Source organism: Pseudoliparis swirei, chromosome 7 (genome assembly GCF_029220125.1).
Source record: "Pseudoliparis swirei isolate HS2019 ecotype Mariana Trench chromosome 7, NWPU_hadal_v1, whole genome shotgun sequence".
NCBI classification, from domain to species: Eukaryota; Metazoa; Chordata; class Actinopteri; order Perciformes; family Liparidae; genus Pseudoliparis; species Pseudoliparis swirei.
Window position 1 is genome coordinate 16,183,072 of NC_079394.1, and position 15,985 is coordinate 16,199,056.

General features: G+C 39.7%; 1 protein-coding gene across 1 annotated transcript; it reads right to left on the minus strand.

The window, feature by feature from the left end:
• Positions 1-469: 469 nt before the first annotated feature.
• LOC130196484 (SEC14-like protein 2) lies at positions 470-15,600 on the minus strand. The gene is made up of 12 exons (XM_056418674.1): positions 15,315-15,600; positions 13,922-13,997; positions 10,303-10,346; positions 8,687-8,749; positions 7,940-8,128; positions 6,893-6,988; positions 6,748-6,808; positions 6,556-6,639; positions 6,372-6,478; positions 2,975-3,114; positions 2,277-2,446; positions 470-2,191 (listed from the first exon to the last, which is right to left on the minus strand). Exons 1-12 carry the CDS (start codon positions 15,366-15,368, stop codon positions 1,950-1,952), a joined length of 1,326 nt encoding a protein of 441 aa, XP_056274649.1. The 5' UTR covers positions 15,369-15,600; the 3' UTR covers positions 470-1,949.
• Positions 15,601-15,985: the final 385 nt, after the last annotated feature.

Sequence of the window (15,985 nt, forward strand, 5' to 3'; positions counted from 1 at the left end):
TCAGCCACAACAAACGCACGATGGAGACGGTGGCGCGAGTAGAAAAAGAGAAGTTTTATTCCACCGCTACCGGATAACAACACCGGCGGAAACACAATTCATAGCCCGGAGGTCAGCTGTTCCTGGCTGCTCCTCATCCTACATCCTCCGGCCAGAGAGAGAAAGACTGCAGCCCTCCTCAGGTCCTTTATGGAGATCCTGATTGGATTGAGAGCACCTGGGGAGAGGCTGCACCTGGAGACAATCAGGGAGAGAGAAGCACCCACACACCCCCCCACACCCCAGCAGAGACAGTGAGGCAGAGGTCGTCACAATTATTATAAGGCGTCACATGTCATTTAATATATCACTATATTATTATCTCTATTGTGAGTTGGGGATCAGGTCTTTGAAGGAACCCACAAAGGGGAGACAGTAACTCACTTTTACTGTTTCCGAAAGGGGGAAATAAAGAAAAAACAACATTCAGCACATTTTCAACACCTTTATTCACTTATTTTGAGTTTTTAGTATCTTTATTATATTCATCAACACAGTTTGGACATTATGTGCCGACGTTTATTAACTTTCCTTAATTTAACCAGGCGATTGCAAAAGTCCCTCAGTACTGTGGCAAATATAAATCTGAAAATAAAGAGAATAATTATCCTCCATTCTGACATTTTGACATTCAGTTGTCGTCCGGCGAGTCAAATATTTTCTTTTTTCATTCGCTGCAAAACAAGTCAACACGAATATGATGTAATACTGTATATTGTATATCTGATGAATCCGATATACAGACTGTAATATTTATAACTATAAAATAAATACATACGTTTCCGCTCATTTTCTGGAAAATAAATTAGCATTGAAGAAATACGTTATTTTAAGGAATGCTGTCCGCAAATCTGAAAAAAGAGACAATCAGAGGCACAATGAGCAATGAATGTTATTTATAATAATAATAATATTAAATAAGCTTCCATGTGAAGTTATTAGTTTAAATGGAATGTTCAGTGTGTGACTTTGAAATGTTATGAATTAACTAAGAAAAAAAAAACAAGAACATTTGACAAAAATTTCAGATAATTCTTTTCCTTCAAGTCTCAAAATAGCAACAAAACATATTTTTATATAAACAACTATTTATGCCACATACATGGAAAAAATAAACATCTATTTTAAATGTTTACCTGCGTGGAAAGAAAATGAATTAACATGTCTCTTGTGCTACTTGTTGCCTATTATTACATATAATATATAATAAACACGTATTATACACATCGTACTTCAATTGATGATATTGGAGAACATCATGTGGATATAACTCTGCATTAAGCGTTGACTTCCGATAACATTGACAAATATATATATATATATATCTTTTTTATGGTTTCTTGCATTCTCCTTCTACGCCTACATTACCCACAATGCAACAGTCGTGCTGTGCTCCCGGTGGCTAGCGTAGGGTGTCGGTGAGGCGACTGACTTTCGAGCTGACGGCGGTTCTAATAATATTAAATATTAAATGCGAAGCTACGACATGCGGCCAGAAGTATGTGTGGACACCCACAGTGTCGTAGCACCCGCGGGTGCTGTGATGTCACCAGATGACCTCACGCTGTTGGTCACATCGTGCGTGTGAATGAGGTCATCATTCACAAATTACTCAAGGGTCAAAAGGTCGGATTTTAAGAGGGATTGATTCTTTGTGCGTGTGTGTGTGTGCGTGTGTCTATGTGTGTGTATGTCTGTGTGTGTATGTACGTCTATGTGTGTGTGTGTTTGTGTATGTCTATGTGTGTGTGTGTGTTTGTGTGTGTGTATGTCTATGTGTTTGTACGTCTATGTGTTTGCGCGTGTGTGTGTGTGTTTAGGTCTATGTGTTTGTGCGTGTGTGTGTGTGTTTGTGTATGCGTGTGAGTGTGTGTGTGCTGGCCGCATGTTGCAGTTTCATCTCAAGTGCTTCAGGCTGATTGGCCGTCGCCCTCGCCACGCTCGTGGCTCCTGACGCCCCCGTTGGCCTCCAGGGGCGACTGCAGGGGCGACTGCAGGGGCGACTGCAGGGGCGACTGCAGGGGCGACTGCAGGGGCGACTGCGGGGGCGACTGTGGGGGGGACTTGAGGTGGTCCGGCAGCAGGACCTCCACAGTGAAGCTGATCCTCTTGGCCTGGAAGATGCTGTACGTGTTGTCAAACCTGAGGACGTCTGCGGGAAACACAAATTTAAATATTGATCCAACTCTAAATCTCATATTAACCGCTCATCTTAAAGCCGCCTGAAAGCCACTCACAGACTCCCGGCTGCTCGCAGGTCAGCGAGCCGTCCTCCGGCACCAGGTGGGAGTTGTACCGCTGGCTGAGCACCACCTCGTGCATCTGGGACGCCTTCTTCCACTCGCCCCTTTTTCCCTTCAGGAACACCCCGAAGCCGATGTCCGCGCTTTGGGTGGAAAACTGCCACCTGGAGAGGAGAGAGAGGAAAGAGTTCATAAGACAAATAAGACAACATTAGAAAAATAAGACAATAAAACAAATAAGACAATAAAACAAATTAGACCAAATTAAAAAAATAAGACAATAAAACAAATAACACAAGAAGACAATAAGATAATAAGACAAATAAGATGAAATAGATGATATAAATAGTGCAAGAAATATTAGTATCTTCAATTTACAGAATATAAAATTAAAACAAAGTGCACAGGTAATGATAAACAGTATTGTACTTGGTGTTAGGCTGGTCAAATATTACATTTCGAGTTTGTGGCACGCTTTGTTGGCTTTGTGTGGTTTTGTTTTATTATAGTTGTACAACTTAAACAACTTGAATTCATTATTTTCACTGGTTGTTTAATTTGACACTTTAATTTCTATTAATCCGTTAATTTCGTTAAGTCTGTAAAATGAAGAAATCCAATCAAACTGTGAAGATGTTAAATAAAAGTAATTTCTCTGCTCTAAAAGAACTAAAATAAAGTTTTCATCTGACCTGAGGACGCATCCTGGGAACAGGATCTCTTGGTCCACCTGCTGGGAGGAGCCCCGGCTGACGGTCATGCACCGCTCGTAGTCCACCTTCACGTGGTCCCGCACGTAGTAGGAAGGGGGAACTGGGCCCACGTTGTGGATCTGCAGCCCGAGGCACGAACAGAGTTAGAGGTCAAGGGGTCGGAGAGTTATTAGTTATATGAAATATTGAAAAAGAGAAAGCCATCACTTACTGCGGCTTTGTCTGAATGCTGCGCATTTTAACACTTTTGCACACACACAAAAAACATCTCACTCTTCCAAAGTTTATTCACACAAATATGAAACCAAATGTTCCCACAGCTGCACAATGCAGTACAGAAAGCAGCCAGCAGGGGGGAGGGATTTTAGTGAGCACTTAAATCCATGAAATAGATAAATGACAGACTTATTTATCTATTATTTATCGGACTCAATACAATCTGTTATTTTGTAAACATAAAAACAGATTGTATTGAGTTACATAAGCTGGTGGAATGTGATTTCACAAACACAGTTGTTAAGCATTAATTATAAAGGGAAGATGAAGGGAAACCACTCCTCTAAACGTCTTCAAGTAATGTGAAACCAAGTGATCCCAGAGCTGCACAATGCAGTACAGGAAGCAGCCAGCAGAGGGCCGGGATTTTAGTGAGCGTCAGTTAAAGCCATGAAATGACATGAAATGACATGAAATAAACACCACAGACACAGTTGTTGAGCATTACTTATAAAGGGAAGACAAAGTGAAACCACTTCTCTAAAAGTCTTAATGAAACATGAAAGTTAAGAAAACTTAAGAAACACTAGATCCGTTATTGGGGTACATAAAGGAAGGCATTACTAAACACACACACACACACACACACACACACACACACACACACACACACACACACACACACACACACACACACACACACACACACACACACACACACACACACACACACACACACACACACACACACACACACACACACACACACACACACACACACACACACACACACACACACACACACACACACATCAGGCATCTCTCAAGCTACTTTTTTGGGTCTCATCACAACAATTCTGGCTAATTTTTTGAGTCTCACGACAAAGATTTTACAGATTTGACCAAAGATAAAGGAGGAAATGTCATATGTAGTCATATGAGATGCACAACAGCATTTTATAAGATTTGATATCCAAAGTCATTTTTTTCCTGCAATTAAAAAAAATGATGATATCAAAAGGGTAATAACTTTGATATCTTTCAACCTGGACTGTATTTTTCATTCTCCCTCAATACTGGACACACTACAAGCGTCCTCGTCAGACACGTAGACCCCAACACCAAAAGTTCCACTTTTAACAGCTCTTAACATGTTTGACAATCAAACTAATATTGGAATCTTGAAAATTAAGAAAATAAATGATCAAAAGGTTCTTTGAACTCCACCAAGAAACCATCTTTGCATACAATTTCCAAACATAATTGTAAATTCCTTCAGGCCCAATTCATAGAGGAATAATTCAACATTTTGAGAAATGTCACATGCTGGACGGACTACTTCCTGGATTGACTACCCCCCCCCCCCCCCCCCCCGCTGCCTTTATGCTAAGCTATGGCTGCTAGCATAAGTTGCAGATCTGGTTTCAATCTTCTCGTCTAACTCGATTGAGCGCATTTCCCAAAAAATTGTGAACTCCTCCTCCTCTTCCAGTAAGATTCCTATGAGCTAACAGACAAAGTACACACAGTACAACGTCCAGGACACACACACGAGGAGCTAAACTAGACAAAAAGGTGAACACTCTGAGGCCGAGCGCTTCAATTCCTTGAATCTTGAACGGAGACCAAAATTAATTTCCCTCCTTTCCCGTTGCTCATCTTTCCTGGGTCGACATCTTTATCTACAGAAACAAACGCCAAGGTCAGTTTTCTTCTCGTCTAGAGTTCATCTATGAAATGCACCTAGTGAAGCTGCTGCTCTCTACGCCGCTGCCTTGACGAGCTGAAGCCATTTCTCATCTGCGTGTTTCCTGTGAAGCGTCTGCCAGCGTCGTCATATTTCTGTCCGTCACACTAATTGTGTTTTTTTGCATCCTTCCTATAAACTGTGCCGCTGTATTGATTCATTCGACCCGGCCCAGAATAGCCCTTTGTTGTTGTTGTTGTTGACGCGCTGGGATCAAACCGGCCGTCTCGTCATGTGTCACATGATCCGTGTTACAGAGTCGGCAGCATTAACGTTTTATGGAGGTCTCATTAGATGAGATGGGAGTGGGAGCTCGCACGACACGTGAGGTTTGCCAGTTAGATGTTAAACCGACATGTGTCATGTGCACGGCGTGCATGTTAGCAGTGAGATAAGAGATAAGAGTCTTTCTGCAAAGCAAAGCTGAAAGCTGCCAAGCTACATGAGCACAAGAGACAAACCAGTGAGAGGAAACTACAGGGGCATATATAAATAAATATATATTTATATTCATATAAATAAATATTTATATAAATATATATATATTTATAATTATATAAATATATATGTATACAAATATATAAATAAATATATTTATATAAATAAATATTTTCATAAGTAAATATATTTATATAAATAAATATTTACATTTATTTATATAAATAAATATTTATTTATATAAATAAATATTGATATTTTTTTTTATTTTTATTATGTGTAAATATGTATTTATATATATACAGTCAGGTCCATCAATATTTAGACATTGACACAATTTTCATCATGTTGTCTCTGTACACCACCACAATGGATTTTGAATGAAACAATCAAGATGTGCTTTAAGAGCAGACTTAACACTGTCTTCACTTCCTGATGCCCCAAGAAGCATCAGGAAGTGAAGACAGTGGAAGTAGAGGCCTGGTAGAGCAGCACCAGGGACGAAACCCAATGTCTGGTGATGTCTCTGGGTTCCAGACTTCAGCTGTCATTGACTACAAAGGATTTGCAACCAAGTATTAAAATTGACAATTACAATGATGACGATGTTAGTTTGTCCAATTACTTTTGATCCCTTTAAAAGGAGGGTCCACCTATACAATGTGTTGTAATTCCTACACCGTTCACGTGATGTGGATGTAAAGACCCTCAAATTAAAGCTGAAAGTCTGCTCTTAAAGAACATCTTGATTGTTTCATTCAAAATCCATTCTGGTGGTCTACAGAGACAACATGATGAAAATGGTATCAATGTCCAAATATTGATGGACCTGACTGTATGTATAAAAATTAATGTATATATAAATACATATTTATATCAATATGTATTTATATAAATATATATATATTTATATATAAAAATATACACAACCAGCCCCTCTTGGGTGTGCGGTTCGTGTTGGATTCCCTGACTCACCTTGGTCCGACAGCGAGGGTCTCCATCGGGATCCGTCAGTTTCCCCCCGTACATCACCGGCAGCTCCTCCGGGTCGATGTACTTCATTAAGACTTCCTGCCAGTTAGCTGCAGCGACAACAACAGGTCCGTTGGTCAGAACGGGGGGGGGGGGGGGGGGTGTTCAATAAGATGAGAGGCCTCACCCCCGAGGATGTGGATCTTCTGCCTGGTGTTCTCACTCAGGAAGTGCTTGACGAGGTTGTAGGCCACGGGGAACAGTTTGGGTGCTGCGGGGGGACATTTGTATATATATTTATTTATTTATTTATATACATATATATATATATGATGATTAAAATTATGAGTACAGTGACACACGGGAAGGACAGATTTACCTTTGATGACAAACAGCCTTTTCAGGCCTTCTGGGTAGTTTTCTTCAAACATCTGGAGGATCTGGTGACACACAGGGACACGCACTGTCTTTGGAACGATACTGTGTGTGTGTGCGTGTGCGTGTGCGTGTGTGTATGCCTTTACCTCCCCATAGGTTTCTATAGCGGGCTTCCATAAGTGCTTGAGGCCCAGACCTTCTACGTCGTAGATCATGGTGATGCCCTCCACGTTCCTCTCCAGCTGGGGACAGAAACACACAGAGATGTTGTTCTTCAATAAAAGCATACAATATAAAAACAATGTGCATCAGACATCACATTTGGTTTGTATCAGGAGACTATTGTACCGCGGCTCAGAGAACACAATCACAAGGTCACGTGTTTGATAAAGGAAAATAAACACCACTAAAATAAACACCACTAAAATAAACAATAGGTGTGTTTTTATTCATGTAGTAATTTGACTCCTTTTCCATCAGACGGGCAACCATTTGGGCACTCTGGTTTTCTACCTAGTGGCCAATCCTATTGCTGCTCGTATGATGTGATGACTACATTTACTTTGAGTAATGCATAATATATATATATATAAATACATATGAATATATATTTATTTATATAAATATATATATTTATATATAGAAATATTTCGATAAGTATTTATTTAAATATATCCTATTATATGTATATATATTTATATAAATATTTCTATTGATATAAATATTAAATTAAATAAATATATATATGTATATATTCATATATGTATATATATAAAATATAAATACATATGAATATATATATTTATAATATAATATATATATATATATCTATATATATTTATTTATATTTATATATAATATATATATATATATAATATATAAAAGTTGTCTGGAATATTAATGCCCCCCCACCCCCTCTCCTTTCATTTATTTATTTTTCTGTTCCTTTTAGGTGGGTGAGGTAGATGTGTTGTCTGTTTGTATATGTTAACAAAAATATGAAAATATCAGTTAAAGTGCATGTTTACTGTATTCTGTGCATGTCAATGTTTCTAAATAAAATGTAAAAAATTATTCAAGAGGCAAAATTACACAGAATTTCACAATAAAGTCCAAAAAGTAATCCCACTTTGGTGAGGAGGAAATTTTTGGTCCTTTTGAAACCCCAGACGGGTCTCCATCGTCCGTCTTACCCTCTGAGACTGGAGGTTGCACTCCCTCTGCAGGGCCTCACAGTCCTGGATCTTGGACTTGATGAAGTCCTGCTTGGAAGCGGACAGGAAGAGGCCCTTGGGGTCCATGGGCCCGATGACGTCGTACCAGATGGGGCTGCCCTCGCGGTCGTACCCGCACATCCCTCCCGACAGGTACTTCTCTATCACCTGCGGACCATTTTCAAATTTGTTTCGTCAGAAAGGAATATACACTACACTTAGAAAAAAGAAAAAACTTGAGAAATGTCCTTATTTTTCAAAAAAGATAACATTAAATGAATCATAAATACTCTCTCTACATAGTTAATGTGGTAAATGACTATTATCTAGTGTTTAATGAAGTCTCTACATAGGTGTGTAGAGGCCCATCTCCAGTGTTCTAATGGTACAATGTGTTATCGCCTTAGAAGACTAACCGAGGGGTAGAAAACCCATGATACCCTTTTTATGTGAGGGCAGCTGAAAACAGTTATGCTGGTGAGAGAAGCTATACAACTTGCCTTCCTTTTAGCCACAAGTTTGAAGAACAACATCAATATTTACAAGAAAAATCATTATTTATAACCTTGTCAATGTTTTGACTATATTTTTTATTAATTTTGCAATTAATTTGATAAATAAAAGTGTCTGGGTGACCCCAAACTTGTGAACGTTAGTGTACGTTATCGGCCATTTTGGTTCAAGTCCCCCTAAACCCCGTGTGAGTCGTGGTTTACGGGGTCCTACCTCTGGTGGACGCCAGTCGGTGAGAATCTCGTCGACTTTTATCCGTTTCCTGAACTCCAAATGCTGGAAGACGAAAAATGTAATGCAAGTTTAGCAAAACTCATTAATCACATGTATTAATAATATACAATAAGGACAATTTTCTGGATGACAGGCCGATGAAAGAGACGATCTAAGTGGCTCAGGAGGCTTCAGACAGCGAGACCTGCCCAGTCAGCAGGAAGGGGATCAGCCAACATGCCGACACACACGCACAACCACAAACCCAACAACAAAAGGACGTCTCATGCCTTTTAAATATATGTATTTAGCGGTTTTGTTTTTAGCCCGGCGGATGGATTTCAGAAGAAGCAGATTATTTGAACTATGGGGAAATAAGGCGTGGTTACTTATTGAAGAGGATGGGGTTTCATCTCGTACGTCTGATCGTTGAGACCTGAGGAAGTGGCAAATCATAGGTGCTCGAGATAGCGTCTCCTTTGAAAGGACCAGTGTGGGATTCATTGGCAGACATGTAATATAATATTTATACCTGTGTTTGACTTTAATCCTTTATATTCTCCATATAGGTGTTTTTACTGAACATAATGCATTCAGATGATACCCCTTGGGTTAGGGGTTGTATCGTTAAGTGGTCCTGATGTTTACTTTAGTGTCTTCTATTATATTATTATCATTATACTCTTTCATTACCGCAACAGATTCCTTGCTAATCAAGCAAATCACACACTTCCTCTTGACCTCTGTGGGGGGGGGGGGGGGGGGGGGGGAATAAGACCTTTTCATCACTCGCTAGCTCTCTTCTGTCTTTTACAATTCAATGTTTACCAGATCAAACGGGGTAAATGCTTTCAATCGACGAGTAATCAATCAAGTTGAGTATTTTCTTCGTAAAGGTGGCGACACCTAGTGTTCAAACTGAGAAGTTTAATTTGCAAATTACAAGTTTGCTCGAGCCGTTCTACTTTATTTTTTTAAGTTGTAGTTTAGCCACTTTAGCTTTAAACACACAGCCTTGTGTTGATTAGTGGAAGTAGTCGGCCTTTAAAAAATAAACAGAACAGCTTTATAAAGCGCGTTTGTTCTTCCGCCGCCTAGTGGACACAAGGCGGCTGCACACGTCCCTCTGTTTGATCCCTTTTGTCCACATCTTATCTCCTCGGGGCCGACGTGACTCACAGTGAAACTGTCACCATATCTCTAATCTGCAGCCACTCCTGAGCTGCTGCTAATTGCCCTTTCTCTCTCAAACACACACACACACTCAAACAAACACACACACACACTCGTTACTGGACAGAGAAAGCGTTTCGGTCGCAACTTGGCTTTTTCGATTGGTATCGAATTACGCCGAGAGGACAAAACACACACACACCACACACTCACACAGACCACACACACACAAACCCACACATTCACACTCTCTCTCTCACACACACACACACATATACAGCACACATACACACATTTACACACACACACACACATTCACTAGTTACAGTAAAGAGAACAATTTTCGGTCGCAACTCGGCTTTTACGATTGGTATCGAATTACGTCGACCACACACATACACATACACACACACTCACACAGCACACACACACTCACACACTACCTTCCGCAGCATGGCCTCCGACTTCTGGAGGTGGAAGTTTCTGGCTGAAAAAAGTAGAAAAGGGGGAAAGATGAATACACATACTGTAAATATGAAATGGTCCTTAACCTAAAATATGACAAACACATTAAATATTTTGTTAAATGTATATTCTACAATTTATATTATTGAAAACCCCAAATACTGTGGTGTGGAGGAAGTGGACATGTCACAGATTTTGCTTTGTGGACTTGAACTTGACCTTGAGTTCAGCTTTGTTTGTTTTTTGCTGAAGTGGCCGGAGGTAAAGAGACGTTCAGTTGCAGCTACTGAACAACTTAAAGTTGCCTTTTTAGTCGGTGTTTTTTGCGAGCGCACGTTGCGACGACCCCTCCCTTCCTCTAGGGGTCTGTGTCCTGTTTGCTCTGTGTTTTGTCTTGCAGGCTCTGTTCCTCAGCTGATGAGCCACACCTGAGCCCCGGAGGCCACACCTGAACACACTATATGGATACGGACGTTTTGTAGGCGATGTTAATTTAACGATTTTGTACATTGAGAGTGTTTTAAAAGTATTTTAAGAGTGTATTTGTGAGAAAAAAAACATGCACCGTGCTTTTGCTCATGGATTATTACACAAAGCCTCTCTGTGATGGGTCCAGAACAACGTGGACGGCTTAGAACTCCATCTCAGGTGATTATCTCTTATTGCTGTGGAGGGAGACTTACAACTAATGCTGTAGGCACTTTAACTGGGACACAGGGACAAAGAGCCGGAGCGGATTCATGTGAATGCATCCTCACAGTGAGGTCTGGTGTCATTAGAACAGCCCCGGTTTTATCTTTAGCAGGTATCAGAAGGAGTGTTCCTTCTCTCAGATAACACACGGTTTGCACAACGTTATCTTCAGATGGAGGTTGATGGGGGGGGGGGGGGGGAACCCAGTCAGCATATTTCCTCACACACCACTGGTCCAAGTGTAATAAAAACACGAGAAAAATTAACTCTTTATTTAAAAATAAAGAGTTAATGCACCAGAAGTCGTCCGTGTTAAGTTGCTAAACTTTACAGAATAAATATTTACCACAAACGGGCAAGGAACCATATATGGGCACTTGATGTTGATGTTGATTTTCTACCTAAAAACAATATATTTTTCTTAATGTTACAAAAGCAAAACAGTATTGTTATGTCCTCCAATAGCACCGTAGAGTTGACATTTTGAATTTTAAAGTATTTCACTGAGGGTTCAATGTGTGCTCGTAGCTCATTATCCCCGAGTCGCGACACCTGTGCACGGATTCCATTTGTACACACCTGATCAAATTATATTAAGGTTTCAAAAGTGAGGGGTGTGGCCACTTTGGGGGCCGTCTCAGGCTCTTTAGGACCCGGAAACAGTGTCCAAATCTGGTCGAGGTAAAGTCAGAACGCATGCGAGCGTGATTTAGAAAATAAATTAAATAAACAGTAAAGTCTCTAGGAAGTGCCGACGGTGAGAGGGCTCAAGCTCAGACGGTGAGGTGGAGATAAATACTGTCCACACAGAGGAGGAGGAGGGGAGGAGGAGGAGAAGGGGAGGAGCATTCCTGGCCTACAGAAACAAGTTCTAACTGGATCCTTCACGCAAGTTGACGTCACTAATTTCACTCGCGGAAAATATGAAGCCGTGACACACGGGATCACAGACGGGTCGGAAACTTTGATCAATGATATTATTACATAGCTGATATCAGTTCTTTAAACCTTTGATGTTTTGCGTTTTTTTTTAAAGACACGATTTCAATGGACGAAAAAAAATGAAATGTTTTCTGCTTTAACTCAAGTAAACGTTGATTGCGCAACGTTTGTGCCGGTCTGTGGAGACGTTGGTACACAGCGTGAGTCTGAAATAAAAGTTTGATTGATTGGTTCCCTGTAGTGTTCTGCAGGAATACGGCCCTAGAACCCAGAACTTAGTCCATATCGGTCCCCTCGTCTTGAAGTCAACGGTCTTTTTAAACGTGTTCTTGGTCAGATGGCCTAGAATAAAATAAAATCTTTCTTAATCTAATCTCTAATCTCAAGGTATGTGGTTCAGAGGGTTTTATTGTTTTGCTCTACGACATAAAACATGTCAGTGAATGCCTCTTGAAGCTTTTTACGCTTATTTTGTGTCTTTTAAATGCCAAAAAGTGTTTTAAAAATGTCTCTTAAAATGAGAACGCAGAACGTCCTCACAGCCCTCACAGCCTCGCCGTGTGTACAACCCAAAGGTATTTTGATTATTGACAATCGATTGACAATGATGGCACTATAGGAATCCCTAAAGGTCGACTTCCTGACTTCACCAGGTGAAACTTTAGACCTTTTATTAAATAAAATGCAAATGAAGACCTGTTTTATTGGTCATAATAAAGGGGATGCATTATTTATTATCTCATCACATATTTTCAGGGCTTCACAGCTGTTTGTACCAATAATTCATATTTTTATTAATTAATTAAATAATTAAATTAAACCAAAATAACCATCAGAGGATTTTTAAAAATGGATTAACCGATTAAAAAGTAAAATACAACAAGCTTAGAGCTATTGAGCTGTAAGGAAATGGGTCCGATGGAGCACTGCCAAAATACAAATAAAAGTATTGAACAACCTGCAGATTAAATACTATTTAAACACGTTTTAATTAAATTAACTTAAACTAAATCCAGTGCTTTTTTCACATTTAGATGTAAATAAAACTAAAACAAAAAAACTGACACCCTCCTGACTTGATTCAGGACTTTTCCGTCGTGTTTGTGCGTCGGCCAGCGCGTGCGTCTCTCGCTAACGTTGCCTTAACCAGCCTCTCTAACGTGTTGCCTCACTAACGTGTTGCCTCTCTACGCATGTTGCCTCACGGCCGCCGGGCGGTCAAAGCTCTGCAGCTTCTGCTTTTTGCAACGGACAGATTGTTACATGCAAAACGAAAATAAAAAGCAAAACTATCAGGTGGTTTGCAGCGTATAGACGAAAGGGATTGTGGGAGAGAAAGGTTTTGCATTGCGTTGTTGTTGTTGTTGTGGGTTTAAGAAAAGAGCAGCAGGTGTTCTCTGATTTTTAGATGGAAAAAACAACATTTAAAAGTATTTTAAGGGAACAGGAAGTACAAAAACAGACTAATTCCTGCAGCACTTCTATAGGATTATTAGTTAATTTTATGACATATATAAAAAAGGAGAATTTCTCTATTTGCATAAAACCCGAAATATATATTTTTCTTATTTGTGATACAAAACAAACAAATCATCTCATTTACGAAGAACCAGACGTGTGTTTTTGTGTCATTTTTGCGTCATTTTTCTGTGATTTTTGCATCATTTTTTCTTTTAAAAGTGATTAAATGAGCATTTTTATAGGATTATTAGTTTATTCTATGACACATATTTAAAAAGGGAGAATTTTCTTAAATAAAAAAAAACAACAAATATATATATTTTTTAATTTGTGATACAAAACAAGAAACAAATCGTCACATTTAAGAAGAACCAGATGTGTTTTTTGTCATTTTTTGCCGCCGATTGTTAATTTTTTACATTAAAAAAAATATGTTATGCAAAGCATGATCTACTATTTTTTTAAATAAATGTTTTATTGCTTAATGCTTTCTAAACTCACCTCGGAGCCAGCGTAACAGGAAGTGGTCATGCTGGGCAGGAAGTAGAGGGAGAATGTCTTGTACCCTCTCTCGAAACTGCAGCCGGAGGAAAGAGAGAGCAGAAGAGAGGATGATGGAAGAGAGGATGATGGACGCGCTATGAGGATCTGATACTATGACACTTATAACATCATCTTTAAAGTTGTTTTAACCCGTAAAAGGTTAAAAAATTATAATAAATACAGTATTTTTCTTTGTTTGAAGCCCCGCTCTCATTTTAGATTTTCTTTTTCTTCCTAAAACTGCAGAAACTTGTGACTTTGTGACTAATTATCTTTCTACACTTTAATGTAGATGTTTAACAAGACGCCTGTGAACACATAACTGTTGTTGTTGTTGTTGTTGTTGTTGTTGTTTACAAATGGAGCATCAGGGCTGCAAAAATAAACCAGGTTTTTTTCCTGATTGGTTATTTAACTCGGTCCAATATTTACAATGCTGGTTTCTTTAGACCCTGCAGGCAAAAAGAAAACTGAAAACATCTTCAGTTTACTATCTCAAATATTGAAAACTCTCATTCAGACTCCAGGAGACTTTTAAAAGATGTTGTTTAGAGCTGCGTCCGCACAGTTTGTGTATAAACGTGCAGTAAACAGACTTTAGCGTTTATAATGAATCACAAGCAAACATAAGCATGTGAGTCACGTGTAAACAGAGCACAGACAGTATGAACTCCCATTGTTAAAGCACAGCCTTTATAACTGGTTTATAAAGGTGTAACTAATACTTTAAGTAACAATAGAAAGTGAAAGTCGTCGGAATATCTGTGTTGTCATGAAATATTGTTGCATTGATAGGGGACTGAGATGAGGCTGTATATATGTCTCGTCAAATTTAAATTTAATTAAATAAAGGGTCAAACTGAAATGTAGTTTGAGACTCCAAGAATCAAGTTAATGTGTTTAGATTGATCATAAAGTTTTAGCATCTTTTTAATAAATTAATTAACATTTATAGTTACATCATTGTAAACTATAGGTTATATATTTAGATTCGAGAATGGAGATAATGAGAAATATGAAAAATAAACATCACGTCGGATGTGAGAACTTGTTAAAATAAAAATAAACATAATTATTATTTCCTTAAATTTGCAGTAGAATGATCATGATTACAAAACAGCTGCAACACGTGATCAATTAGATTAATTAGTAAACCTGTAATTCATTTTAACATGTGCTCCATCGATTGAAGTTGTTCTTAATAATATTTTGTAATAACTTTTGACGTTAATTATTCATCAGACAGGTCGTTACATAACCGAACATCGCGGTCCAGAAATACCGCGGCGTGCACACGGTTATTATTATTATTATTATTAATATTATTATATAATAGTACAGCCGACTCTACCTGCTCCAGGGCTTCAGTCTGCTTGGGGCTGAGGTCCCCGACCCTCCCGCTCATGTCTGCGGCTGCAGACTGAAGACGCAGCTCCCTTCACAGGCGACTGAACACCGGACTTGACCCGGGGACCGAGGCGCGCGGGGTAATCAGTACCCAACGGTGATGCTCATTCGCGGGCTAAGCGAGCGGCTCGTTGATCCCCGCGGTCTGCAAGAGATGCGAAGCGGAAGAAAAAAATGTAAACACGACGCTCGCGACGCCCTGCACGCGAGCTCCAGTCCAACCAGCTGACGCGGCCAAAGATCCACGGACGACGGACAAGAGCTTCACTTCGTGTTGGGGGAAATAAAAAAGGAAGAAACCAGACCGAGGATAAGCCACGCCCCCTCTCAAAACTAGCTACAACGAATATGTGCTCCCAACAAAGACTTGAACATCCTGGCTCAGGGAAGTTGGGGGGCAATTATCAGGTAAAGTGGGGGCAATTCTCGGGGAAGGTGGGGGCACTTCTCAGCTAAGGTGTGTGTGGGGGATTTTGACGGAAGGTGGGGGGCAATTATTAGGTAAGGTTGGGGGGTCAATTCTCAGGTAAGGTGGGGGCTATTCTCAGGGACAGTGGGGGCAATTATCAGGTAAGTGTGTGTGTGTGGGGGGGGGGTCAATTCTCATGGAAGGTG